General features: G+C 56.9%; 5 protein-coding genes across 9 annotated transcripts; 3 read left to right on the forward strand and 2 right to left on the reverse strand.

Moving 5' to 3' along the window:
• Positions 1–2621: 2621 nt before the first annotated feature.
• On the reverse strand, positions 2622–9068 carry CIB1 (calcium and integrin binding 1). Its single transcript, XM_066636509.1, has 7 exons — positions 8907–9068; positions 8602–8636; positions 7841–7943; positions 4667–4820; positions 3606–3724; positions 3395–3483; positions 2622–3230 (listed from the first exon to the last, which is right to left on the reverse strand). Exons 1-7 carry the CDS (start codon positions 8955–8957, stop codon positions 3209–3211), a joined length of 573 nt encoding a protein of 190 aa, XP_066492606.1. The 5' UTR covers positions 8958–9068; the 3' UTR covers positions 2622–3208.
• Positions 9051–10503, forward strand: GDPGP1 (GDP-D-glucose phosphorylase 1). Its single transcript, XM_066635300.1, has one exon. It carries the CDS (start codon positions 9323–9325, stop codon positions 10391–10393), a length of 1071 nt encoding a protein of 356 aa, XP_066491397.1. The 5' UTR covers positions 9051–9322; the 3' UTR covers positions 10394–10503.
• Positions 10504–11827: 1324 nt separating this feature from the next.
• On the forward strand, positions 11828–21079 carry TTLL13 (tubulin tyrosine ligase like 13). Of its 4 annotated transcripts, XM_066636214.1 has the most exons (16): positions 11828–11922; positions 12320–12649; positions 12839–12879; positions 13180–13298; positions 14637–14767; positions 15043–15199; positions 15347–15490; positions 15811–15896; positions 16456–16681; positions 17320–17504; positions 17864–18052; positions 18155–18338; positions 19067–19267; positions 19707–20070; positions 20343–20577; positions 20690–21079. In XM_066636214.1, the coding sequence occupies exons 2-16, from the start codon at positions 12333–12335 to the stop codon at positions 20700–20702; spliced, it is 2592 nt and encodes an 863-aa protein (XP_066492311.1). In that variant the 5' UTR covers positions 11828–11922; positions 12320–12332; the 3' UTR covers positions 20703–21079. The 4 variants fall into 4 exon arrangements, with proteins under 4 accessions (XP_066492311.1, XP_066492312.1, XP_066492313.1 ...); XM_066636215.1 differs by lacking the exon at positions 19067–19267; XM_066636216.1 differs by lacking the exon at positions 11828–11922 and having other exon boundaries at positions 12199–12649.
• A 1396-nt stretch (positions 21080–22475) lies between these two features.
• Positions 22476–23735, forward strand: NGRN (neugrin, neurite outgrowth associated). Its single transcript, XM_066636260.1, has 3 exons — positions 22476–22579; positions 22669–22782; positions 22892–23735. Exons 1-3 carry the CDS (start codon positions 22494–22496, stop codon positions 23433–23435), a joined length of 744 nt encoding a protein of 247 aa, XP_066492357.1. The 5' UTR covers positions 22476–22493; the 3' UTR covers positions 23436–23735.
• A 711-nt stretch (positions 23736–24446) lies between these two features.
• Positions 24447–26107, reverse strand: HDDC3 (HD domain containing 3). Of its 2 annotated transcripts, XM_066635080.1 has the most exons (4): positions 25773–26107; positions 25627–25682; positions 25204–25444; positions 24447–24811 (listed from the first exon to the last, which is right to left on the reverse strand). In XM_066635080.1, the coding sequence occupies exons 1-4, from the start codon at positions 25885–25887 to the stop codon at positions 24681–24683; spliced, it is 543 nt and encodes a 180-aa protein (XP_066491177.1). In that variant the 5' UTR covers positions 25888–26107; the 3' UTR covers positions 24447–24680. The 2 variants fall into 2 exon arrangements, with proteins under 2 accessions (XP_066491177.1, XP_066491176.1); XM_066635079.1 differs by having other exon boundaries at positions 25627–26107.
• Between the last annotated feature and the right edge of the window lie 16 nt (positions 26108–26123).

Below are 26123 nucleotides of genomic sequence, written 5' to 3' on the forward strand. Positions count from 1 at the left end.
TCAGGCTAAAGGCACACCTAGTCCAGCTTCCTGTGTCTCACAGTGGCCCACCAGATGCCTCAGGAAGCACACAAGACCCCTGCATCCTGTTTCCACTCCCTTGCTTTTGGCATTCTGTGGAAGCCTACTTCTAAAATCAAGAGGTTGTACATACCCATCACAGCTTGTAACCTGTGATGGACTCTTCTTCCAGAAATCTGCCCAATCCCCTTTTAAAGCATGAAAGGCCCAATCCTATCCAGCTGCAACGCAGCTCTGACATGAGGGAACAAATGTTCCTTTATCTTGAGGCCTCTGTGACTACCTCCCCACCAAAGGATGCAGTGCACGCCCCATCGGCACTGGCACTGGAAAGGATTGGGCCCTAAATCAAATAGAGGTTGAAAGAGAAGGTATTTCAGACCCAATTAACAAATTAAAGATCAGTAAGTCACCGGCCCAGACAGCATCCACCCACAAGTTCTTAAGGAACTAAACGAAGTTTCTGCTCTCTTGACTAAAATATTCAACTTGTTCCTTAAAATGGTCACAGTGTCAGGGAATTGGAGAATAGCTAATGTCAATCAATCTTTCAAAATGGAAGGAGAGGTGAACCAGGAAACTACAGGTTGGACAGCCTTACATCTGTTACAAGTAAGATGGTAGAAGACCTCATCAAAGATAAAATCTTAAAACACAAAAGAATAAGCTTTGCTGAGGGAGAATCAGCATGGTTTCTGCAAGGGTAAGTCTTGCCTTACAAACCTTTTAGAATTCTTTGAAAAGGTCATCACATGGATATGGGAGAACCAGTGGATATTATATAACTGGATTTTCAGAAGGCATTTGGCATGGTCCCTCAGAAAAGGCTGCTGAAGAAACTCCACAGCCAGCGAATATGAAGAGAGGTTCTCTTACAGATTAGGAACTGGTTGAGGCCCAGGAAACAGAGTGGGAGCTAATGGGCAATTTTCACCATGGAGAAGTGGTGTGAGAAGGTGAGAAGTGGTGTGCCGCAAGGATCTGTCCTGGGACTGCTGCTTTTCAACCTGTTCATAAATGACGTGGAGACGGGAATAAGGAGAAAGGTGGCCAAATTTGTGGATTACACCAAATTTTTCTGGATAATGAAGACCAGAAAGGATTGTGAAGAGCTCCAAGAGGATCTCCAAACTGGGAGAATGGGCAGCAAAATGGCAGATGCATTTCAATGTAAATAACTGTGAAGTAATGCACATTGAGGCAAAAAAAATCAACACATAGGCTAATGGAGTGGTCCCAAAGTCCTACTCGGACTTTCAGAACAAGGTCTTAATGGGGGGGGGGGGCTGCCCTGTCAGCACCACAGCAATCGCAGCGCTGTGGGAACTCAGGGGCCTTTTTTACTTATCTGGGCGGGGGGGGGGTCGCATTAGCTCTCACATTCCCCTCTGCAAGTCACCCCACAGCTCCATAGGGCTCCGATTGGTGATTGGAGCTCATTTTCGGTTTCCAATCAGAGCTCTGATCAGAAACTGGAAGTGGGAGCCCTATGGAACTGCAGGGAAGTTTGCAGAGGCGGCTGCGAGGCTCTCAGACCTTCCTGGAGGACAGCATGACCCCCCAGCAAGTAAAAAAGCCCCCTGGGTTCCTGTGGCGCCATGATCGCTGCAGCGCTATTGGGGCACCCATTCTTGGGCCACATCCCTTAAGGGGGTATGGCCCATTTCCTGTTCCCCTGATGGGTTGTGACCCACTAGTTTGGGAACCGCTGGACTAATGGGTTCTGAGCTGCGTGTAACGGATCAAGAAACAGATCTTGGGGTGTTGGTGAACAGCTCAATGAAAGTGTTGAACCAATGTGCAGTGGTGGTGAAGGCCAATTCCATTCTTGGCTTCATTAAAAAAGGGACTGAAAATAAAACAGCCAGTATTGTATTATCTCATTGTACAAATCAACAGTAAGGCTACATCTGGAGTACTGCACCCAATTCTGGGCACCACATCTCAAAAAGGAGGTGGTGGAATGGGAGAAGGTGCAGAAGAGGACAACCAAAATGATGACTGGGCTGGGGCACCTCCCTTATAAGGAAAGGCTCCAGTGTTTTGGGCTCTTTGGTCTAGAAAAATGTTTCCTGAAGGGGAAAATGATTGAGACATACAAAATCATGCAGGAAATGAATAGGGGGATGCTCTTTTCCTTCTCCCACAACACCAGATCCAGGGGACATCCACTGAAACTGAGTGTCAGGAGAGTTGGAGGAAAAGTCCATCTCGGGTTACAAGCCATGATGGGCACGTGCAACCTCCTGTTTTCCTGGTTGTGTGGGGAAAAGCACAGCCACACTTCAGCTCATGGGCTAATACCACTGCCACCCCCCTCCCCATGCAACTGGCCCTTCAGGCTGCAGCACCTGCATAAGGCCAGGTAACATCAAGGGCCATGGGGGGCAGGTCCTGCATGATGGCGGGGAGAAGACTATCACCAAGGGCCACAGTCTCTTTCCCAGCCTTCCTGTTCTGCAGTGGAGCTGAAAGCAAGAGTTGGCACTCTCTTCTGCACCCTACTCACTAGCCCCCACCCCCAAAGGTAGAGCTATGCCAGCCCAACCGAATCTGTTCTGACACTCCTAAGACCACAAGTACTGCAGCAATGGAGCAGGTACAGTTTCCAAGTTTTATTAGGCACAATAGGTTTTGTAAGAGAGGATTGATACTTTAAGAGTTAAAAAACAGCAGACCCGGCCCAAGGAGTCAGGCCCTGGAAAGGAGCAGGCCCTCTTTCATACTCTACCTCCCCCCACCTGGGGCAGCCGATCCACCACCAATGTTAGAGAGAAGCTAGAGCAGGCACGTAAGGAGAGCCCCAGCCCAGGGCAATGAAGGCAGACTCAAGTACAGCCTGGCTCTGCTGTGAAGGCACAGCATTGCTCGGAAGAGCAGCCCCCAGCTCATGGGGTGAACTCTTGGGGTTCACTTCCTTCAGCCAGCAAGGCAGGAGCTCCGACCCACCATACACAGGACTACAGCCACCAGTGCTGGTGCATGTCAGAGGTCCCAACAGCCGACCCAGGACCAGCTGCAAGAAAAGGTGGTGCAGAGGCCCAGAGCACCACTGGTCCTCTGAACTGGGCCGGCATTCTGCTCTGCTGAACTTGTCCAGTCTTGACACAGCAGACTGATGGCCAGAAAGAAGGGGTTCTGTAGACACATCGTGGAGTTCTCAGTGGGAGGGGAATGAGGGCAAGACTCACAGCACAATTTTGAAGGAACTGGAAGAGAGAGACAAAGGACAAGTTCAGCATTCCCTACCAGGACAAGCCCCCAAAGCACCCAGCACCTAAGGAGGCAAGCAGCTGGAGCAATTGGGGAGGAAGCCCTAAGCTCAGCTCAGCCCACCCACAGGTGGAGCAGAGAGGCAGGCAGAAGCCAGTACCTGGTGAAGTCGGGGGAGCGGGAAATGATGTGCTGAAATTCAGAGAGGTTGATGGTCCCGTCTTTGTCTATATCCGACTCCTCCAGGATCTGCAGGAAAAAAAGGAGAAACGTGGGGCAAAGATGGCTCCGGCTCGTGACACCGTCCCCACTTCTTCCAACCCCTCTGTCTCAGGAGCTGTGCAGCCTCCTGCAGCCCAACCAGCACTTACGTTCTGGATCAGTTGGCTCATCTCCACGGGGCTGAGCCGGCTCTCTTCTCTGTCCCCAGTCAGGCAGTTCACCAGCTGCTCCAAATCCTTCTTGTCCAGAGTTCCATCATCATCAAAGTCTTGGGGGAGAAACCAGGAGAGAAGCTGTTGCTTGACAAAATTCTTGGATTTCCAAGGCCCCCTTTACTTCTCCCCCTCTGTCAATATGCCCCTTGCTTCCCAGAATAGGGATGTCTGCGCATGGGAGCCTCGGAGGTCTGTCTCCTCGTTCAGAGGCCTGGCCATCTCTGGCCTGCAGGAATCCCAGGGGAAACTCTGATGGACCCCATGGGCCTCTGCCTAGTCCATTCTAGACCTCTCCTCCACTCTGCTTTAGGGAGGGTGCTGCATCCTTTTTCAGGCCTGGAAGGGGAGACAATGACCAACCTCTAGGAATATTAATGCATGCAAGTGGCTCAGGCGACTGGCCCACAGATGAGCCTGCACACTGATCTTTTCCCATTTCAACACAGTGAGTAGTGCAGGAGCTAAAGAACATAGAGCTGAAGGCATCTTTTGAGCAAACATGCCATTAAGACTCATTGCTGCTCGCTGTTGCCGTGAAGATGGCCTGGGACAGACCAGCTTTGAGGGGCTCCCAGGAAGACAGGTCAACCCTGCTCCTGCCCATCCCTGCCCTGGGAACTGTGCAAGGTGTGGCGTTACTGGAGCAGATCAATATCTATTTAGTCAAGCGCTGCCCAGCTGGCCCCAAGGCAACTCCCAAAATTGGGTGGCAGAGGCTGCCACCTCCAAAGGCATCGCTCTTGGCTGCCACTCCCAGAACAACTTGCCTCTTTTCCTGCCCTTCTCAGAAGCCATGCAAGCCAGTGGCCAGTGCGTGTCTGTGCAATGTTCCATCACTGGCCCAAGCAATGAATTCCCAAGGTTTCATTCTGCTGGCTAACCAACACATCCACACCCAGCCAGCAGGAGGCCTTGCAGTGAGAGCAGGCAGCTGTGGTGCCCTGCTATAGCCTGTACTCCATCGCCACATGGCCAGGTGCTTCCCACACACTCACCAAAGATGCGGAAGGCATAGTGGGACTTGATCTCTGGTGTGGCTGAGTCACTGAAGACACTCAGCATATCCAGGAAGTCCTCAAAGGACAAGCTACCCTCTCCATCCTCGGCTGTAGAGAAGACCTGGCAGATCCGGTGTCGGAAGGGGTTTGCCTGGCAACACAAGGGGGAAAGGGCTACAATAAAGGTAAGGGGGGAAAAGGAGGAGCCCCATCCCTCCCATTCTGCCCCAACGTCAGCTAAACTGGAACCCATTTGACTTGGAATCTGGTGTGATCTCATGTGAGATGCACAAGAGCACAGCTTTGCACTTGCATTTTAGTGAAGAGAAGCTGTCACCTGTTGCATTGAGTGCCCTGTTCCTTCCCCTATTTGTGTTTTCAGGATTTCTCCTTAAATTTGGACACTTCCAAGCCCCTAGAGGCTTCCAAGCTAGCTCCCAAAGTCCCAAAGGTCGCTGGGACATCCTCTTGCAGTACCCTTTGTACTTCATTTGAAAGGTTATTCCTAAATGTGGTTGGATGCAAACTGGTCCCTCTCTGGGTTTGTAGCCAAGCCTCCTACTGAGATGAGCATGGGCCCAACAATTAGGCAGCCAAACCTGCCCGTCTAGGTAAAGGGATGGAGCAGAGCAGCTAAGTGGCTTTGGCTGCAATCCTAACCACACTTTCCTGAGAGCAAGCCCCATTGAACAAAATAGGACTTACTTCTGAGTATACCTGGTTAGGCTTGTGCCCTTCCTCTCATACAATCAGGTTTCCCAATGGCATCTTCAACCCTAGCTTTTGTAGGTGCAAGTACAGGGATGCTTGGGTGCATTGTGCCAGGTCTGCTGTTGGGACCAGTGTCTGCTTTGTTGGAGACACAGCTACTCACTCTCCAGCAAGCATGGGAACTGGGATTCCTGGGACAATGCAAGTAGCTGCCAATATGTGCTTAGGGAATTTGTTTTGTCATATTTTCTCTTTGCATTCCAAGCCAGCCTGCAAGCTTCATGGGTAGGGGTGCTTCAAAATGGCTTTTTCCCTGCAGATTTCATGAATTGAAAAGCAAAAAGTGTGTGATGTGTTTTAATTCTAAGTTCTCATTTTTATTAATTTTGAACGCTTTAAAAGTGTACTAGGAAGATGATCTAGTATCAAGCAGATGCTTCCGCAGTATTGTTTCTAACTGGAAAAGTAATCTATTTTAATTTTTGGAAAATATCTTAAACATCCAAACAGTGGTGTTTTGTGTTTTTAACAAAAAATGAAACAAACAAAACCTGTTCATGGGGTTCAGTGTGCTTTGCTCTTCAGGAGCATCCCTGCTCCCCCTGCTGGGCATTCCTAGTTACTGCATCCAGCTTTATCTTTGGGTCCATTCGGCTGAGCATAGGCACTTTCCAACTGCCTGCTTGTCAGAGTTTTCTCTGTCCCCTTTAATTCCTTTTTCTTTTTTTTTAATAAACTGGTTGTATCTCAACTCTTTGTTTGCCTAGCCTGAGTAATTCAGTGGACCTTCACATCCAATCACTGGTGTGCACTGCAGCTTGATCTACATAACAACTTCTGGAGTTCCATGCTCTTTGGGGGCGGGATTTCCTACCCCTTCTGCTTAATCTCCTTTGTTATGGTGGCAGCAGCAGGAGGGAGGCCGCTGGTATCAACCAGCGGCCTCCCTCCCCCATTCAGCTACTGACCTGAGGGAAAGAGGGAAAGCAGAGTAGGGAGGGTTGCATGAGTGCTGACCACTGAGCACTACTCCCCTCAGAACAGCCCGCAGCCTCTGGCTTCCCTCCCTCACAACTTCATTTGGAAGCACCAACAGAGCATTATAGGGTAATCACCATTATGAGAGCAACAAGGTGGCCAAGTTTGTGGATGACACCAAACTTTTCCAAGTGGTACAGACCAAAAGATACTGTGAAGAGTTCAAGAAGGATCTCTCCAAACTGGGAGACTGGGCAGCAAAATGGCAGATGTGTTTCAATCTAAGTAAGTGTAAAGTACTGCATATTGGGGCAAAGAATCAAAACTTCAAATATAGGCTAATGGGTTCTCAGCTGTCTGTAACAGATCAGAAGAGAGATCTTGGGGTGCTTGTGGACAGCTCAATGAAAGTGTCAACCCAATGTGCGGCGACCATGAAGAAGGCTAATTCCATGCTTGGGATCATTAGAGAATTAGAGGATCATTGAGAATAAAACAGCGAATATTATAATGCTGTTGTACTAATTCATGGTAAGGCCACACCTGGAGTATTGTGTCCAGTTTGGGTCAACACATCTCAAAAAGGATATAGTGGAAATGGAAACAGTGTAGAAGAGAGCAACCAAAATTATTACCGGGCTGGGCAACTCCCTTATGAGGAAAGGCTACAGCGTTTGGAGCTTTTCAGTCTAGAAAAGAGGTGCCTGAGGTGGGACATGACTGAGACATACAAAATTCACAGGGGACAGATAGAAAGGATAGAGAAACGCTCTTTTCTCTCTCATATAACACCAGAACCAGAGGACATCCACTAAAGCTGAGTGTTGGGAGAGTTAGGACAGAACAAAATATTTATTTACCCAATGTGCAATTAGTCTATGGAACTCCTTGCCACAGGAAATAGTAATAGCATCTCGCCTAGATGCCTTTAAGAGGGGATTGGACAAATTTCTGGAGGAAAATTCATCATGGGTTACAAGTCATGGTAGGTATATGCAAACTCCTGGTTTTAGAGGTAGGCTGCCTCTGATTTCCAGATGCAGGGGAGGACACCAGGAAGCAGGTTGTGTCTGTTGTCTTGTGTGCTCCCTGAAGCATTTGGTGGGCCACTGTAAGATACAAGAAGCTGGACTAGATGGGTTTTTGGCCTGATCCAACTGGGCTCTTCTTATGTTCTTACATCATAAGAAAGCCCTGGTGGATTGGGCCCTTGTCCCATCTAGTCCAGCACTGGTCAGACAACTGAAGGCCTTCCCTCCCCCCATTCTCCTGCAGTTGGTTTCAGCCTCCAAATCTGGGGCTGGCCTGCAGTGACCATGACTAGCAACCACCTTGCCTTGCCACAGCATGCTGAACCCATAGGATACCAGCTGCAGCATGCCAAGAACGACTGCAAGGAGACGACTGCAGAGCACAAGCAGGCTCAGCAGGCCAGAGAACTCCTCCAGCCCCGCCCTGCAGGGCAGCCCCCCCCCAGCCTACCCGAAGTTCTGGCAGCATCAGGATCTTGCTCTTGGGGACCCTGGTGGTGACCGCCTGGTCCCGCTCCTCCTTGGGCAGTAGTTCACTGAACCGTCTGTGGGCCCTGGAAGAGAGAACCACAGCTGATGCCTGTCAAGCACCTCCATGCCTGGAAGAGGAGTGCCATCCACAGCCAGGCCCAGCAGAGCAGCAGGTGAATCCCTGGGAGGGCCTCCTCTCCAGAGAGGGCAGAGAAGGTCTGGGGATCTGCTGCCAGTGTGTGTCAGGCAAAGGTCAGGCTCAGTAGCCAGGCTCCGCAGGAAGTAGTTTTCCCTGCAAGGCCTGATGGCACTCAGTGCTGGGAACTCCCCTGTGGCTCAGTGGCAGGCCCAGGGCAAAGTCAAGCTCTTGGCCAATCAGCCCCAGCTAGGGAGCTCCGCAGGTGCCACTCACTCACTATGCCCCTTCTGCTCATGCCAGCCCCTGCCCTGGACAGGTCCCAGGCCTCCTGCCTGTTACCTCTTCTCCTCCAAGGCCCGCAGCTCCTGATGGAGGGCCAGAGAACCAGAACCAGCCTGGGAAGGGGAACTGGTTATTTGGGGCCTATTCTCTGCCACCGCCGCTCCCCCGGCTGGCAGGGTCCGAAGCTGCTCCACAGCCAGGGCGAGAGAGACCCTCTGCAGTGGGAGTGTTTACACAGTGCTCCCTGCCAGCCCCACCTGCGCCCCGGCCACGGGGCTCAGCCTTCCGCGAATGCGGGGGGCGATGGGAGCGATACTCACAGCAGGATCTCCTGCTTGGTCAGGAAGGTCAGTTCCTAGGCGGAAGAGGAAGGAAGCGCTGAGTCCATCGTGCGTCTTCGTCCCCCCAGTCCTGGCGGGGGCGACGCAGCGCCCCAGAGCACCGACCCCGAGTGAACCTCCAGCCCCGGCGGCAGCTGCGCCCCGCATCCCCGAACTGCGCAAGGCTCTGCCCCGGCCCGGGCGCAGGTCTGGCACCCCAGCCTGTCCACGGGAGCCGCTGGCCCCGGGCTTCCCCGGCCGGATGACTCCTTCTCTGCGCCCCGCGCTCCAGCAGCCACGCCTACCTGGTACTCGCCCAGGAGATCGCGGGGCAGGCGGCTGCCCGAGCCCCCCATGGTCAGGCAAGGCGCGCCTGCCAACCAGCCAGCTCCAGGAAGTCCGCTCCGGCTGCCGCCCTCGGCCCTACCCGCGCCGCGCCCGCCCCTTGCGGAGGCGGGGAGAAGGCGCGGCTGCGGGCGAGCGTCCCTCCCCGGATCCGGCGAGCATCTGCCGAGCGCCAGCCAAGCGCGCCCTTCGCCGTTCCCGCAGCAGCGACCGCCCTTCAGGGGCCCAGCAGTGCGGAGGCCCCCGGAGTGCCTGGGGAACGCGTGGCGGTGGGGCTCCTTCTCGCGCCCTCTCCTGCCCGGTGTGTCGCGCAGGCACCGGCGGGGCTCGGGCTCTGGCGCGGCGCCCCCCCGGCGGACTCCCCGGCGGGCCCCGCATGGCCCAGGGCCCCCCGCCGGGGCCCGGCGGCGCCGAGGTCTTCGCCTACCGCGCGGGGGACCTGGTGCTGCGGGGCGTGGCGTGGCCCGCGGGCGGGCCGTCCCGCTTCGACCGAGCCCTGCGGGCGGGCTGGGAGGACAGGCTGAGCCGGGGCCTCTTCCGCTATCGCCTGGGGGCTCTGCAGACGCGGGTCCTGCCGGGGCGCGTCGGATTCGTGGCGCAGCTGAACCCGCAGCGGGGGTCGGAGAGGAGGCGGCCCCAGGACATCCGGAGCGTCCGGCAGGGCTTCGACCCGCGGCAGTTCAGTTTCCGCGAGATCCGGCCCGAGGAGGTTCTCTTCCGCCTGGCCGGCGCCGGTGCCGGCGGCGTCCTCGTTGTGATCAACGTCAGCCCGCTGGAGTTCGGGCACGTGCTCCTGGTCCCCGAGCCCGCGCTCGCCCTGCCCCAGGTCCTCACGCCGGAGGCCCTCGGCGCCGGCCTGGAGGCCGTCCTGCTCAGCGCCCACCCCGGCTTCCGCGTGGGCTTCAACAGCCTGGGGGCCTTCGCCTCCGTCAACCACCTGCACCTGCACGGGTTCTACCTGGACTGGGAGCTGCTGGTCGAGACCGCCCCCTGCAAGCCTCTCCTGCCCGGGAGGCACTTCCACCTGCTGCAGGAGGGCCCGGCCCCCGCCTTCCTCTTCTACAGCCAGGGGCGGCGGACCGCGGAGCTGGCGCGCAGCGTTTGCCGCCTCACCGACCACCTGGTCCGGAGGGAGGTCGCGCACAACCTGTTCGTCACTCGGGGCGCCGCGCCCGAGGGCCCCCTGCGCTCCAGGGCGCGGCCTGGAATCCGCGTCCTCCTCTGGGCCAGGAGACCCTGCTTCGGGGTCAAGGAAGAGGCTGCCTTCAACGTGGCCCTCTGCGAGCTGGCCGGGCACCTGCCCGTCAAAACTGCGCGGGACTTTGAGGCGCTCACGGAAGCATCGGCCATTCGCGCCATCCAGGAACACCTGCTCCCCCCGCTCCAGTTCGCCCAGCTCCAGCAGGAGCTGGTGGCGCTGCTCCAAGAAGAGCCAGCCCCGCAGTGACTGACAGGCTGCTGACTGGGGCTCCGGTTTGCGGGGGGTGGTGGAATCCCCTCCCTCTGCTGAGGCCGGGAGACTCGGCAATAAAGCGCAAGGTGACTCAAACGGATAAATCGTTGTGCGCTTGGGTCGGACTGGACAAGAGAGGAACTGCCCAATCCTATCCACACTTTCCTGTGAGGAAGCCCCATTGACTCTAATGGGACTTGCTTCTGAGTAGACATGCATAGGATTGGCCTGAAAGCCGTCTGGGAGAATTTCTTTCCCCAAAGGAGTTTGCAGCAGGTGCGATGTCGGGCTGGGAAGCCTCTGAGGCTTGTGTGAGCGCCAGGGACGTGCGCTGGGTGGGAGGACTCCAATGGGAGGCTGTGCCTCACCTGCCCCCACCCACCGCAGGCCCCGGTGTGCGCAAGAACAAAAGTCGTCTTTCTGAGGCTGGCACCCTCTACACACTTCCCAGGAGCAAGTCCCATTGGACACAGTTGGACTCGCTTCTGAGTAAGCAGGCATACGCCTTTGCTCTGGTCAGCGCACCTCCTGCTCGGTGCGCCCTCGCAACGCCTGTGCTGCAGGAGGCGTCCTTTGTGCACCTCCTCCTGTGCAGCTGCAGGCGGTGGAGTAGCCGGGGCGGGGCGCTCAGTGCGGCGGGGAGCGTGCGAGCGGCCCCTCCGCTTTGGCAGCGTACGCCTCCGTGTTGCTCCCCGCGTTTGGGCCTCTTCAGCCTAGAAAAGAGGCGCCTGAGGGGGGACATGATTGAGACATACAAAATTATGCAGGGGATGAACAGAGTGGATAGGGAGATGCTCTTTACACTCTCACATAATACCAGAACCAGGGGACATCCACTAAAATTGAGTGTTGGGCGGGTTAGGACAGACAAAAGAAAATATTTCTTTACTCAGCGTGTGGTTGGTCTGTGGAACTCCTTGCCACAGGATGTGGTGACTGCATCTGGCCTGGACGCCTTTCAAGGGGATTGGACAAGTTTCTGGAAGAAAAATCCATAGCAGGCTACAAGCCACGAAGTGCACGTGCAGCCTCCTGATTCTAGAAACGGGCTGTGTCAGATGCAGGGAGGGCGCCGGGACGTGGGACTCTTGCTGTCTGCTGTGCTCCGGGGCACTTGGCCGCTGGGAGACGCAGGAGGTGGGACTCGAGCCGCGGGGCTGTTCTAACGTTCTTCCGTTCAGCTGCTTCTCAGGCACCCGAGTGAGAGCCCCCTGAAGTCGAGCCGTGGGGCAAAGGAGAGGGCGCTGGACTCGACGGGCCGCGGCCTGAGCCAGCGGGGCCGTTCTTATGTTCCGCGGAGTTTGCCCTGGCGTCGCATCCGGGGGGCGTGACCTCGTGGCGACAGCCGGAAGCCGCTCGCCCGCTTCCAAGATGGCGGCCGCGGGACTTCCGGCGGTTGTAGCCGCCCGGCGCGTGCCTATGTCCCGGTGGGCGGGGCCGCCGTCGGCATGGTGACCGCGTCGGGGCCCAGGGAGCCTAAGGCCCAGGCGCCGCCTCCTCCTCAGGGGAAGCCAAGGGCCCCGGTGAGGGGCTCGGGAAGCCGCCCCGCGAGTGCCGGGCGCCCCCTTCGCCGTCCCCTGCTGGAGCTGGCGCGGAGCGGAGCGGCGGCCGGCCGGCCCCGAGAGGCGAGGCCGCGCCCGGCCTGGGGCCCTCCCCGCGGTGGTGCTGGGCGGCGGGAGGGTCCCGCGCTCGGGAGGGCTCTGTCCGGCCCTGCTGGGCTCGCGGGCCGCGGGAGGGAGGCCGCCCCGGGGGCGGAGCGGGAGGCGGGTGAGGCTGAGCCTCCCGGAGTCCTCGGAAGCGCCGCCCTGGGGGCGAGGCAGCTCTGTGCGGGGCTCCGGGCCGCGCTGGGGACGCTCTGGCTCCCCGCCCGGCGCGCATCCCCGCAGCTGGCCCCGCTGACCGCTCCCCCTTCCCTGCAAGGGTGCCTGAGAGGATGAAGATCAGCGTGGACGAGAGCAGCGACTCGGAGAACGAGACGGATGAAGACGAGGATGAGGACGACGACGAGGGGGGCCTGTCCGACGAGTCTGCGAACGAATGCCTGAGGAGGCTGGAGCCCAGGGACAAGGCGCCTCTGCCCAGCGGCTCCTGGGACAAGCAGGGAGCTCCGAGCCAGGGCCATAGAGGCAAGGGGGGCCAGGCTGGCAGGAAGAGCGACCAGCCAGGGATCTGCCTGGTGGATCTGGAGGATCAGGCGACTGAAGAGTGCGAGCCAGAGGAGGCCAGGAGGAGGAGGAGGAAGAAGCACCGGTGAGTCCTGTCAAGACGCACTTGACAAGCCAGCCGGGGGCCCACAGCCTGCTTGCGTTGGAACCCGCACCTCTCCCCAGTCTTGGGCTCCGACGCCCCTGTTGCCATTTTCCTCCCAGGAGCCACTCCTGGGCACAGAGCAGCTCACCTCGGCCACTGAGCCCTTGATTTCTACTTTCTTGTTTACAGGCTGCTGTCCATCAACCTAACCAACTGCAAATATGAAAGCGGTAAGACTTCGTCCCTTTCCCTGGCAGCATGAGCATTGCGCAGGATCTGGGGATGGTTTGGCATCTCATCTTGGCGCTCCACAATGCTCAGGATATGGAAAACAGCCACTGATGTGACCGTGATGGCCAGCTACTCCCTTGGCCTGGGCCAAGAGAGCCCTTCCAAGGGTTACGCCTGATGATCTTTTGGAGGATTGTGTTAACTCAAGTCCCAAATAGCTCCCTCAGTTGCCGCAGAGTTCAGAGAGGACCCATGTGGCCCTTGGAGCCATCCCTGGTCCTCTGCTTGTTCTGCTGCAGTTAGGCGTGCTGCTCGGCGCTGTGGCCTGAAGGAAGTGGGAGAGGACGAGGAGTGGACAGTTTACTGGACTGACTGCTCAGTCTCGCTGGAGCGTGTCATGGAAATGAAGAGGTTTCAGGTACCTGCAGCAGAACGAGGGGAGGCTGAGCTGTCACTGTAGTGTGGGTTGACCCCCCCCCCACCCCGACAAAAACTCAGGGCAACACCTGTAGTCAGCAGCTGTTCTCTGAAATGCCACAGCACTTCTGAGTTGTCTGTTTCTGCAGGATCACCCCCAGACCCTTCTGGATCTGAGTGATTTGTCTGCTTTACTGCTCAGAGCATCTCCTTGTGCTGCTTATCAACATAGCTTTTGGAGGCAGTCCTGGGTCCTTGTTCGCTTCAAACGGATGGGCTTCTATGCTGAAGCCTTGCCCTAGTTGGGGTATTATAGTGAGACGTGCAGCTAGGGCTAGAAAAACATAACATCCCTCCTGGACAGAAGTAACTTCACTGCAGCTGTCCGTGCCTTCTTTAGTCACATTTGGGCTTGATTATATCAGGGGCCTGTCTTACCCAACTTTCCAGTGCTGACGTAGCTATGCCAACAGTGTGTGTTCTGCATCCTTCATGGGGGGGCAGTCACAGAAGCCTTCTCAAGGTAAGGGAATGTTTGTTTCCTTACCTCAGGGCTGCATTCCAGTTGCATTGGCCCTGGAAAGTTAGATAAGATTGGGGGTGCAATGTATTACGCATGGGGATGCATTGAAGATGATGCAGAAATTTTAACTGGTGCAGAATGCAGTGACCAGAGTCCTCACCGCACTGGCTGCTTGGAATATCATTTGCCAGCTCTTGTCTCTTTCTTTGGCTTTGTGTGTGTTATCAGCATAGGTCAAGTACTGGGTTGTGTGGCTTGGGCCACAGTCTTTGAAGGACCACCTACTCACCTGCAGGGCATTCAGATCTTAACTTTCTCTGACTTCCTATCTTTGGAGAGGAGATAAATGGCAGCTGTGGAAAGGGCCTTCTGCAGAAGCCTAAGCAATTTTTTCCTGTAGCCTGCTTTGAGAAAGTGAAGCACTAAGTGAAGATGGGGGTCTTACCTGTTCTGTTAGGTAGCTGCTCTGCTCCATTTCATGTGGCATTTTTTGTTCATCCTGACTTTCAAGCTGGGCTGCTCTTGTGTTAGACTTCGTCTGCTTGACTTGTTTTTTGCAGTGTTGATAAATGTTTTATTATATTTTATCTGACTTTGGATGCCCCCTTCCCACTTAGGAGTCTTCTTGTAAGCTTCAGAGACAGGATAACATGCTGCTCCTCTCATCCAAAGAGGAGTTCCTGCTCCTCTAAACAAGAAAAGAAAAACAGGGCCAGATGCCCCCCTCCCCAACCTAGTTGTGTGTGGTGCCAGCAGTCCCTTCTGCTGTCCTGCGAGTCTCCTGCTCTTGGTTTTTTTTTTTTTCTTCTTCTTCAGAAAATCAACCACTTTCCAGGCATGGCGGAGATCTGCCGCAAGGACCTGCTGGCCCGGAACCTCAACCGCATGCTCAAGCTCTTTCCCAAGGAGTACAGCATCTTCCCACGCACCTGGTGCTTGCCTGCTGAGTACGTGCCCAATAGGGCCTGATGTGCAGGAAGAGGGTTAAGCAGCCTGGCCTGGGGGAACCTCCATCTCAGGAGATCTCATTTGAGTACTGGTGTCTGGGGAGAGGCAGGCGTTGGGCTACAGTTCTCCTGTCTCTCCTGAATTCTGTGCCAGCTGTGACACTCGCTTGTCCCCCTCCTATTGAATCGAGGGCAATGGTCGTCTGTCTAGGAGAGGGACCCCAGGTGGCACTGAAGTCTCCTGTAATGCCAGTAACTGTGTGATCTCTGCACAGCTATGGGGACTTCCAAGCCTACGGGCGCATGAGGAAGAACAGGACGTACATCTGCAAGCCAGACAGTGGCTGCCAAGGACGGGGCATCTTCATAACACGCAACCCCAAGGAGATAAAACATGGGGAGCACATGATCTGCCAGCAATACATTGCCAAGGTATGCTAAAGATCCCAAGTGCAAGTGGGACTCCTTCATCCACTGTGCTTTGTGCCAGTGTGGGGTAGACTTGGTGCAAGATTCCTGAGTTAGCAGGGAGGGGGTTGCTCCCCCTGCCCCTTTGTCACTCTACTTGTTCCTTCCCAGCCCTTCCTCATTGATGGATTCAAGTTTGACATGCGCATCTATGTCCTGGTCTCCTCCTGCGACCCACTCAAGATCTTTCTCTACGAGGAAGGGCTAGCCCGCTTTGCCACCATGAGGTACATCGAGCCCAGCAGCAGCAATCTGGTAAAGGACGTTTCCCAGCACCAACATAAGCCCTGTAGGAGGATAAGCAGACCCTGAGGATGGCCGGTGGGGCCTCTGGGAACTGCTTGCAATGGGGGTGGCGAGTGCCCCCACAGCCACCATGGGTGGCACTTCCAGGGCTGGGCAAGTCACCCCTTGAGCTGCCAATCCAGTGGGCCCTGGGTCTGGCACAGGGAAGACAGCTCCTGGTATGCCATAATGTGGAGAGCAGGGCTTGGGTGCTGCTGAGGGAGGGAAAAGGGTTCTCCAGGCATGGCAAGGAACCCCTCCTACTCTGCGCCTGCCTCTTTCTCTCTCAGGATGACATCTGCATGCATCTCACCAACTATGCTATCAACAAGCACCATGAGAACTTTGTTCGTGATGACAACACCGGCAGCAAGAGGTAGCTTGTCGCTGTTATGGACTTGGGGGCTGCCTGCCAGCAATGGGCAGCAAGGGAAGCAAGCAAGCCTTGGCCCTTGAGGAGTTGCCCAGGCCAAGACTTGGCTTGGCCCTCACCTCTTCAGACTAGTCTTTCTGCATACAGTGTTCCACACAAGAACTGTGGGAGGAGGAGGGGGTGAGCACCAGTGGGAGGATTGCCACTTGGGCAAGGGTTTTGGCTGGAGCACACACTCTGTACTTCCAGTTTCAAAAAGGGAGAAGGGCTGGGAGAGAGCCCTTGCTATTCGGAGAAGATGGTGTGGGGATAGGCAGGTCCAACCTCGTCCTTAAGGCAGCTTCAGGGGCTCACAGGCCTGTGACTTAAGTTTACTGTTGAGGATGATGGGAAGGGGTTGGATGCATGCAAAGGCTGCCGTCATCAATGGCCTTGCTTGCCAGTAGGAGCTGTGGAAATGGATTTGGGATCTAGATATCAATAGCTCAATGCCCCTTGGCGCCTTTTTGGTGTTTTCGTGGAGTTAGAGCTGGAGTGGGCCTCTCCCTCCCTGCTCCAACAGGAAGCTGTCCACCCTGAACACCTGGATGCGGGAGCACAACTACGACACAGACGAGCTGTGGCAGGACATTGAGGACATCATCATCAAGACCCTGATTGCTGCCCACCCAGTCCTGAAACACAACTACCGCACCTGCTTTCCGAACCACATCTCAGGCTGTGCCTGCTTTGAGATCCTGGGCTTTGATATCCTCCTGGACCGGAAGCTCAAGCCCTGGCTCTTGGAGGTGAGTTGGCTGGGCGGAGGCCCTGCTGCCGCCTTTGGGAAGCAGTGACCCCAGCAGGGTAGTATGAAACTTTTGAAATAAAAATCTATATTTCCCCAGCAGGGGCCTGCTCTGCCTCTGCAGCAGCTTCCAATGGAAGAGGGTCTTGCTAGTGCCTCCCATGCAGGCACTTGCCTATCCCAATGCTCCTGCCTTTTGAGGCCTCGCCTGGAGAGTGATGCAGCAAACCCTGAAAGAGGTGGAGCAGATGCCACCCCACAGCCCAAAGAGCTCCCTCCTTTGCAGCCCAGACTCTCAACCCTGACTGACTGCAAATGCTGGAGCCCCTTCTCTTTTGCTCCAGGCAGGGGTCTTTCCTAGCTCTGCCCTTGGAACACCCATGGAAACATTGGAGCCTGCCTACTCAGTGGTTAGAGCATGGTGGGGTGTATTTTTTATTTTTTTGAAAGGAACTCTTAATAAATCAGAGGAGATCTCATTGTTCAGAGTATAAGCAGTTGACTTAGAATGAGCAGGAACCCTGAAGTCTGGGGGCTGCACCAGTGCCCAGAATGCTCCCCCCCCCCCATGCTGCAGGAATTGGACTTTGCCTTGGGCCTGGTAACAGGTAGTGGGCTCAGGCAGCCTCGTGCTTTCAGGTCAACCACTCCCCCAGTTTCACCACGGACTCCCGACTGGACCGTGAAGTGAAGGACGCCCTTCTCTGCGACGCCATCAACCTCATCAACCTGCGTGCCTGTGACAAGAAGAAGGTGCTGGAGGAGGACAAGAGGCGGGTGAAGGAGCGCCTTCTCCAGGCCCACCAGCCACCGCGGGAGGCAAGGTACCCTTGTGAGAGCAAGCAATGCAGTCACCCCACCAAGGAGGCCAGCGTGGCCAGGCTTTTCCACTACCTTGACCAAGCTGCAGCATTTGCAATCTAGGCAGTGCTTTCCAGCCACCATGGAGGGAAAGACACACAACAGGTGCAGCAGACAGGCTAAAAGAGTTGCCTGAGCCCTTCCTCCTCCCAGGCAGCCTGGTGACCTTGACAGAAGTTCTTGATGGGGCCTGGGAGCTGGTGGAGTAAGAGTGCAGGAGGTCAGGGGCCTACCTGCTGGAGAGGTGCAGGTGTGTACATGCCTGCATGCATGGGCCCTCTCCCCTTGCCAGAACTAGCACCAGGCCTTTCTTACTCTGCAGGCGCGAGCAGATGGAGAGCAGCCAGGCTGCCTGGCTGGCCCAGGCCGAGAAGTACGAGGACAGTCACTTGGGTGGCTACCGCCGCATCTTCCCTGCATGCGGCACGGAGAAATACACACCTTTCTTCAAGCACAGCGGCTCCCTCTTCCAGGAGACGGTGGCCTCTAAGGCTAGAGAAGAATGTGCCAGGTACTAGAGAGGAGGGCTGAGTGGCCTTGCAGCCCAGGAACCCATGAAGCACCTACTGTCTTCCACATGAAAGAGCCTCCTTCCTTCCTTCTTTCTTTCCAGGCAACAGCTGGAGGAGATCCGCCAGAAGCAGGAGCAGAAGGAGAGTGCGTCCAGTAAGAAGAGGAGGGAAACGAAGGAAAACCTGCAGGGGGAGTCGGCGGGGGAGAAGTCTCAGGAGAAGGTCAAGGTCAAGACTGGTCTCACCCGCGTGTCATACAGCCAGAGCAAGACCTGGAATCTGAAGGTACCCTCTCTGTCTGCGTGCCAGGAAGGGGCTAGGTTCTGGATATGGGTCCAAAGGACTGGTCCAGGCACCCCTGCCTCTGTCCCCAGATGAACTGCATTCTGCAGGTAAACATCTGAGGAGCGCCATCTATGACTTCTGCCCCACCTTCCTCTCTAGTGGCCTCCGTAAGACTGCTTACAAAAATGGAGAGGAAGGAGCAGTGATACTGCCCTCTCCCTTGAGTGAGCAAGAGACCTCTTTGGAGGTCTGATCTCAGATGAGGCTTGTCATTCTGGGGTGCTGAATTGTGCCCCAACTGGCAGGAGCTGTACTTGTGCCAGACATTGGTCCACATGATGTGAGGGGTGCGGTGGAGCACCCTCTCCTGCCCAGTGCTTGTGCCTGCTGTCCTAGAGACTGCGCTGGGGCATCTGGGTCTAGCAAGCAGGTCAGGAAGGAGCATGGCCCAGACTGTGTGTCTTGCATGTAAACAGTCCTGATGGAATTCTCATCCTTTCTGGGGCAGGGTGGGGTCCACTGGGCAGTCCCTGCTTATCCCAGCGAAACGCAGCTTTAGGGCAGAGATAGGTCTGGGGCTGAAGCCAAAAAGCCGGCTCACGTCAAGCCTGGTTCTGCTTGTTTGGGTGGGGAGGGAGGGCTGCTTAGTTCCAGCCATGCATAGTGACCCAGAGTGCACAGGGGTTCCTACTTTGGATGAGAACACCCCCCTCTCTGCCCCCCCCCAGATGCCCTCCTTGCCCTATGATAGCATGACTCCTCAAGCGATCGTGGAGGAAGAGGAAGTGGAGAGAGTCAAGGCCCTCCTGCGGCGTGAGAATCTCATCCGGGGGCTAGGCATTGTTGACCAGCTGACCCGCCTGCTCCGCAGCTCGGAGCCCCGGCCGGCAGAATTCCAGAAGCCCCAGCTCAACATCTCAGAAAGCCAGGTGGGGAGATGCTACTTTGAGGACCCCAAGCTCCCACTGGCTGTGAATCTAGGAATCTTGCTGCCCAGGAGGATGTGCAGGAGGCAGTGTAGTCAAGGTAGAGAGGAGGCCTCGTTTACAGGAGGCCTGAGTTCAGGTTCTACCCCTGCGTACTGACATGGACACCCTTCATTCTGTGCTTCTGTTCCATATCTGTAATGGAGTAGCTCCATGGCTGAGTTGAAGGTTAACCAGTCTGGTTGACAAGACTTTAAAATGTCTAGCTGGGGACCCCATCCACACATACCCGTTTGGGGCAGCCCCATTGCATTCCTGCAGTGCAATGTGGGCCTTGCAGAGGAGCAGTAAACAAGGAAGGTGTCATTGGGCTGGGCAGCACTGGGTAAGGTGGGATCTGCTGCCCCTGCCTGGGCCTCAACCTGCTACTCTGCTGCTCCAGCCCCACTTTCTGCAGGATGTGTTCAGTACCCGAGAACCCCAGAACCTGATGACACTGGTGCCCCTCACTCTCCTGGGGACCTCTGTGCAGGAGTTTGGACAGCACATCATGCAGCAACCTGCAGCACAAATCCAGTTGCTCAGCAACCAAGGCTTCATCCCCACCATCCTGGGGGCCCTGTCAGGCCTGGCCCCTTCACAGGAGGCCTCCTATGCATCGCATTTCAAGCCACACTTCCATCTCCAGCCCCCCAAGAACATGAGCTGGTTGGGCACGGCCATGGTTGGCGAGCCCTGCTCTCTGGCCCGGATGCTGAAGACTGGGGGGCGGCGATTTGCTAGTGCCAAGAACAAAGTGGAAGGTAGTGAGTATCATGGGCAGCGGGGCCCTGGGGGCAGCCTCCTCTGGCACTCTCTGGCTCCCTCAGAGGGTGAGGCTTCAGCCCTGTTTTTTTACCCAGGAAGCCAGAGGCTGAGAGTTATGGGTGCCATGAGAACCACAGAGGAACCAGGGTCCCTCTTTGTTTTGTGGGTTGGGGGTGACTCAAGGAGAGCCCGTTGCTGCCCGGAAGGTAATTGAGCATTCCTGGGCCAGCCCAGCACCTTGCAACCTTGGCTTGTCTTGCTTCCCTTCCAGGCAGCCCGGCCAGCAAGCGCCCCCTGTACATGAGCTCCGGCTCCCTGAGTTGCCTAGCCCACACTGGGAAAGCACCAGGTCACTTGTACACCAACCTCCCCTTCCCCTCTGTGGCAGCCCCCTTGAACCGCACTGACATCCATGGATTAGCCATCAACTCGGCCTCTGCCCCTCTCATCCGGCGCACAAGTCCACACCGCTCCAACGCGGCCACGTTGCACCTCCACCAGTCCAGGTAGTGTTGTGACCCCTCCCCCAGGAATTGGGTTGATGCTAACCTGGCTGGGTGCAGGAATGGGCAGTTTGCTAGCATCTCCAGCCATCTCCTTGACCTTTTCATTCCACAGGAAAGCGACTTGAGCTCCCTCCAAAACAGCTGTTCTTCAAACAAGAAGGGCAGGGGCTGGGGTGGGGGTGGGAAATCCCAAGACTGGATTTGTTGGTGTTTGTGCCAAAGAGGGGTCCAAGAGCCTGCCACAGTCACCTGATAGCATTGCTGTGGACACAGGACCCACACCTACACCCACCCCCTCCCGCCGTACTTCACCATTCACACCTCCACTGTCCAGTAATGCAACTGGAGGTGGTAGCACTTCCTCTGACCAGCGCGAGGTCCTTCTGGCTGGGCCCCCAGTCTGCATCCCAGCTTTCCTGCCACAGATGCCAGTTAGCCTGGATAGCACAACAGGCAGGAAAGAGGGGTTCTTTTATAGCTGACTTTGTATTAAAGTTTTATACAATTACACCAGTTGGAGTCTCTGTCCTCTGAACTCGTGAACTCTATGTTTTCTGGTCCTCAACCAGTTCCTAATCCAGGAGAGGACCTGCCCTGACTATGGAGTTTTCCTTTGGTGAGGAAGCGTCTTCTGAAAATTCAGATACATAACATCCTCGGGTCCTATAATATCCACACAGAAGGTCCTAGGGCAGTGGTTCCCAGACTTTGGGTCTGGGACCAACCAGTTGATTCTGACCCCATTTTTGTTGAGTCACAAAATTTACAGCAGATTAGGCTATGCGCATCAAGGGTTAAACAAGGCGCTATTTGCGGGGGGGGGGGAGCACTGCTGCCCAATCACTAGAGTAGGGTGAAAATGGATTTATTTTTTGTGTGTGTTTTCAAAAGTTAGAAATATAGAAAGTGCTGTTATGTATTTTTATTCCAATGGTGCATTTTAATAAATTATACAGGTCCAACCTTGTTATACACAGATTTTTAATACACAGATTTGACTCAACACGAATGGCCCTTGCAAATGAGAAGGAATGTGCTGATCCCTGGAGAAGGGGAAAAATGCACCCCTTTAAAATCAGGTTGTTTTTTAAAAAAAACAAAAACTGCTTTTCTTACTGTTGTAGAGAGACAGTCATGCAAGCGATTGTGCCATTCTTCAGCTCAGCAAGGCAAAGCTGGGGTTCTAATTGCTGACTGGGAGCCCAATCCTATGCATGTCTAATCAGAAGTAAGTCTCATTAGAGTCAATGGGGCTTACTCCCATGAAAGTGTGGATACGATTGGGCTGTGCCCATTGGATCAGGCCATGGGCCCATCTAGTCCAGCTTCCAGCAGCCCACCAAATGCCCCAGGGAGCACACAAAACAAGAGACCTGCATCCTGGTGCCCTCCCTTGCACCTGGCATTCTGACATAGCCCATTTCTAAAATCAGGAGCTTGCACATACACTTCATGGCTTGTAATCCGGGATGGATTTTTCCTCCAGAAACTTGTCCAATCCCCTTTTAAAGGCATCTAGGCCAGATGTGGTCACCACATCCTGCGGCAAGGAGTTCCACAGACCAGCCTCCGCCAGCTCCCAGGGCACTCTTGAAAGGACTCTCCCGCTTCTCTGGCCTTGAGGAGACCTCCGTGACTGCCCCGCGGTGCACAGGGCGCGAGCGGGCTGCATCCGCGCTCGAGAACTGCTAAGACCGGGCTGGCCCGGGGCTGCTTCGGCCAGGCGGTCACCTCTCCCGGCCAGGAGGCGAGATCTGCACCGCGTGTGCTCCAGGGCCGGGGCAGCCAGGGAAGCTTCCCTCTGCGCTACGGGCGGGCAAGGGGCTGCCCGCCAGCTCCTCCCAGCGCCCCGCCTCGCCTCGCCCACGTGCGCCCGTCCCCGCTTTGCAGCCCAGCGGAGGGCGGAGCCGGGCGCCATGGCGGCGAGGCGGACGCTGGGGCTGCTGCGGGCGGCTCGGCTGGCCGCCGGAGGGGCGGCCGCGGAGGAGGGGGAGGTAGAGAGGTAGGTGAAGCGCGCCAGGAGCCCTCGGCGCCTGCTCGCCCGCGCCTCGCTCTTCCTCCCTCGCTCCTTCCTTCCTTCTCCCCTCGCAGGACGCTGCGCAGGCGCCAGGAGGCGGCGGCCCGGCTGCGCAGGCTGCAGAGGATGCTGGAGCCACGGGGGCCCCCCGAGCGCACCCTGAGCCGCCAGGCCATGGAGCAGATCCGGTGAGCGCGACGCGGGTGGAAGGGATGGCAAGGGGCTGGCGGGGCCCTGCCGGCCTCGCGAGCCCCTCGGCGAAGGACCGGGTGCTGAGGCCGCCCCTTTCCCGTGCAGGCACCTCAGCCGGGAGTTCCCCGAGGACTGGCCCGTCTCCCGCCTGGCCCGAGGGTTCCGCGTGCAGCCGGACGTCGTCCGCAGGGTGCTCAGGAGCCGCTTCTCTCCTTCCTCGGAACGCAGCGCGAAGCAGGACGGCCGGGTGTGGGCCGCGCAGAGCGGCGGGCCCCCACCAGCCCCCGGCTCCCGCCAGCCCCCGGCCCTGCTGACCAGAGAGTCGGCTTTCAAGCTGCTGCCCGCCGGCTCCAGGAGGCTGGGAGTGCCTCCGCTTGCAGCCCCCCAGGCTGACCCGGCACCAGTGGCCCTGCCTGGGGAGGGAGCTGGCGAGGGTCACGCTGGGCCCCGTGGCGCTTCTCCACCGGGAAGTGGCAGTCAGTGGGGGGAGGATCCAGGGCACGAGCGTTTCCTGAGCAAGGAGGAGATGGAACAGTTGGCAGCGGAGGGCTGGCAGTCCCGTCTCCGCGTGGTTCAGAGGGGCCGGGAGTTCTTCGATGGTGATGGCAACCTCCTGTACAGGATCCCGGCGGCTCCCCCTGGGGACTAGGAGCTCCTGAGTGCCAGTACTGTGGGCAAAGGCAAGTGACAACCACCTGCCCAGGTCCTGCTTTCTGAGCTGTTGCCTTCCCCATCTGGTTGTGGTGAGCAGCTCCAGCAGGCCCAGAACATCATCACAACAGATGCCTTTGGTTGGGGATCTTCACCCTTCTGCTCTCCAGGAAAGCCAATGGCAGTTCAGCATCCCTGCCCAAAAGCCTGCTAAAGCTGGTGTCCCAAAGGCATCCTGCAGGAGGGTGCTGCCTGAATGACCAGGGCAGCCCAGGACAGAAAACATGGGGGGGGGGAACACTGGATAAAAACTGCATTTGGATTAAATGTTCTACAGCTGCCAACTGAGTTGTTTGTGGACCTCCTGGGGGGGTGTCTTGGGGGCTTAAACCTGCAAAATGGCAGCTCTTGGGTGGTCTTTTACACATGAAGGAATGTGAGTGTTCTGCTGTTTACCTCAGTCAAAAGCTGTGGTGTGATGACACAATTGGCTGCAAGCCAAATTTGGATCTCGGGTGTCTGATTCTAGCCATGACCCACCATTCTAGTCCCTTTTCTCAAGCTCAGGGTGCCAAGGATTGTGGCAGTGGCCAATTCTCTTGCATCTTGCACTTCTACCTTCTCCCCTCCAAGATGCACCCAGCTACTTTGCAGGGCCACTCAGTCAGAGCAGAGAAGTTGCTTGTTTCATTGCAGCTCCCAGAGAATTGTTGGGTTTGCACAGCACAGCAGGTTCCAGGTGCTTGTCCACCAAGCTGGCAAAAGTGCTGACTTTGTGCAGTTTGTCTCTTGGAGAATTTGCAAGTGTGTACCCCAGTTGAATGGCCCAGGAATGCCTTTCTCTCCCTTAGCAGTGGGGGGGGGGGTGCAGCGAAGTCTGCAAAAATAGTTCCCAGGGAAGAAAGGTGAGTCACCCCACTTACCCAGCATTGCTTTGGTAGCCCCCTCTTCTGCATTTTCCTACAAACAAGCCCCCCTTATGGTGTTGCATGTGTTTGATACCTGAGAGTTTTTCCATTAGGACTGCTGTTCTTTATTAGATGTTGCTTAGTACATAAACACCATGGACTAAAGTCTGCCATACCAATGGAGATCATATCTGTATACTCTCTGCGTTAGCAGGGCCTTTCTCATATTAAGAAAGGCCAAAATGCAGGCTGTTCAAAAGCCCTGAGATGTGATCAGGACAGCTGAAGCAGGAGGAAATGGACATGAGTTTTGGGCCAGCAACCCCTGCAGCCTGTCACACAGAGATTCCTCTTGCTTTGAAGAGTTCCTGCAGCTTCTCCTCCAGCGGTGGGCTTGTCCCATGCAAGCCTTTCACAACCTCTGAGGCCCAGAGGAAGTACTCCTGGACCCGATCCTCAGACCAACCTGGCCAAAGAAAGCTACCAGTCAGAAATGACCCACTTCCACCACCACCCCCAAAAAGTGGAAGTGATGGCAGCAGATGCGTTTCCCCCAGGTGCACTGCAACAACTGGCCTGGAGGAGTGGGTGCTGACCCCAGACCCTTCAGCTGCTGCTAGCCAGCAGACCCCGGCCCAAAAGGCAGCTCTGGCATGCCTGTCTCGAGGCTAGCTTCACAAAGTGCCAGAGATGCCCACCAGAGCCTCCTCTGGAACGGCCTGAGGTTTTGGGGGGAGGCCAGAACCCATTTATGCCTTGGAACGGCTGGAAGCCCCTCCAGCTTCGGGGGCAGCGGCGGCCTGACACTGGGCTCTGCGATGCCCGCAACCTCCCCCGGAGGGGACGCCACCGACAGACCTTGCGGGGTGCAGCGGTTCAGGTCCCGCAGGTTATGGAGCTTGTCGGCCAGCTTCAGCAGCCGGGCGCCCCGGCTTCCCCGGGCCGCGTGCTCGACCTGCAGGCGCTTGCGCTCCGCCTTCGGGAGGGTCTTGTCGTCCGTGACCTCCTCCACAAGGCGCCGCACGTCTTCCCCGAAGCGCCCCTCGATCTCCGCGAAGGTGGTGTCCGTGTCCTCCACGGTGTCGTGCAGCAGGGCGGCCTGCAGGGCACAGTGCGAGCAGAGGAGCTTGGAGACGCCCAGAGCCCTACACCTCCCCTCCCGTCCGCAGCCGGCCGCGGGAGCCCCTGCCCACCTCTGGGACCGCGCTCCCCGCTAAGCTGGGGGCTGCTGAGGGGCACTCTTCACATGCTCAGGGGCACTCCTTTGCTGCGGGGCCCTACCTGCAGGACTGCTACGTCTGCGACTCCCGCCTCCTGCGCCAGGATCTGCGCCACGCCTGCGGGAAGCGGAGGGGACGGGCGCGTCAGGCGGGGCCGGCGTCCGCGCAGGGCGCGCTTCCAGCCCCGGGCGGGCGAACGGGCCTTACCGAGGGAGTGGTTGATGTAGGGCGTGCCCTGCGGGTCCTTGCGCCGCTGCGCCGCGTGCTTCAGGGCTGCGAAGTGGGCCGCGTCTAGCAGCCGCGCCGCCTCCGACGAGCTCATCGCCGCGGGCGGGGCGCGGAGCCGTCACGGCGCCTGCGGAGTGCAGCGGTCCTCGGGCCCCAGCAGGAGGCGCAAGCGGTGGCCGGCCGCTGCGCTTCAACAGAGGGCGCGCGCGGCTCTGGCTGGGGCCGCGGCCGGGCCGGTCCCAACGAGCGGCTAGCCGAGGAGGAGGCGGAGAGCGACGCGCTCGTCCTCCGCAGAGTGGCTGCCTGGGGCTGCCCCTCCCCTCGTGGGCG

This window comes from Tiliqua scincoides, chromosome 8 (assembly GCF_035046505.1).
Source record: "Tiliqua scincoides isolate rTilSci1 chromosome 8, rTilSci1.hap2, whole genome shotgun sequence".
Classification (NCBI taxonomy): domain Eukaryota; kingdom Metazoa; phylum Chordata; class Lepidosauria; order Squamata; family Scincidae; genus Tiliqua; species Tiliqua scincoides.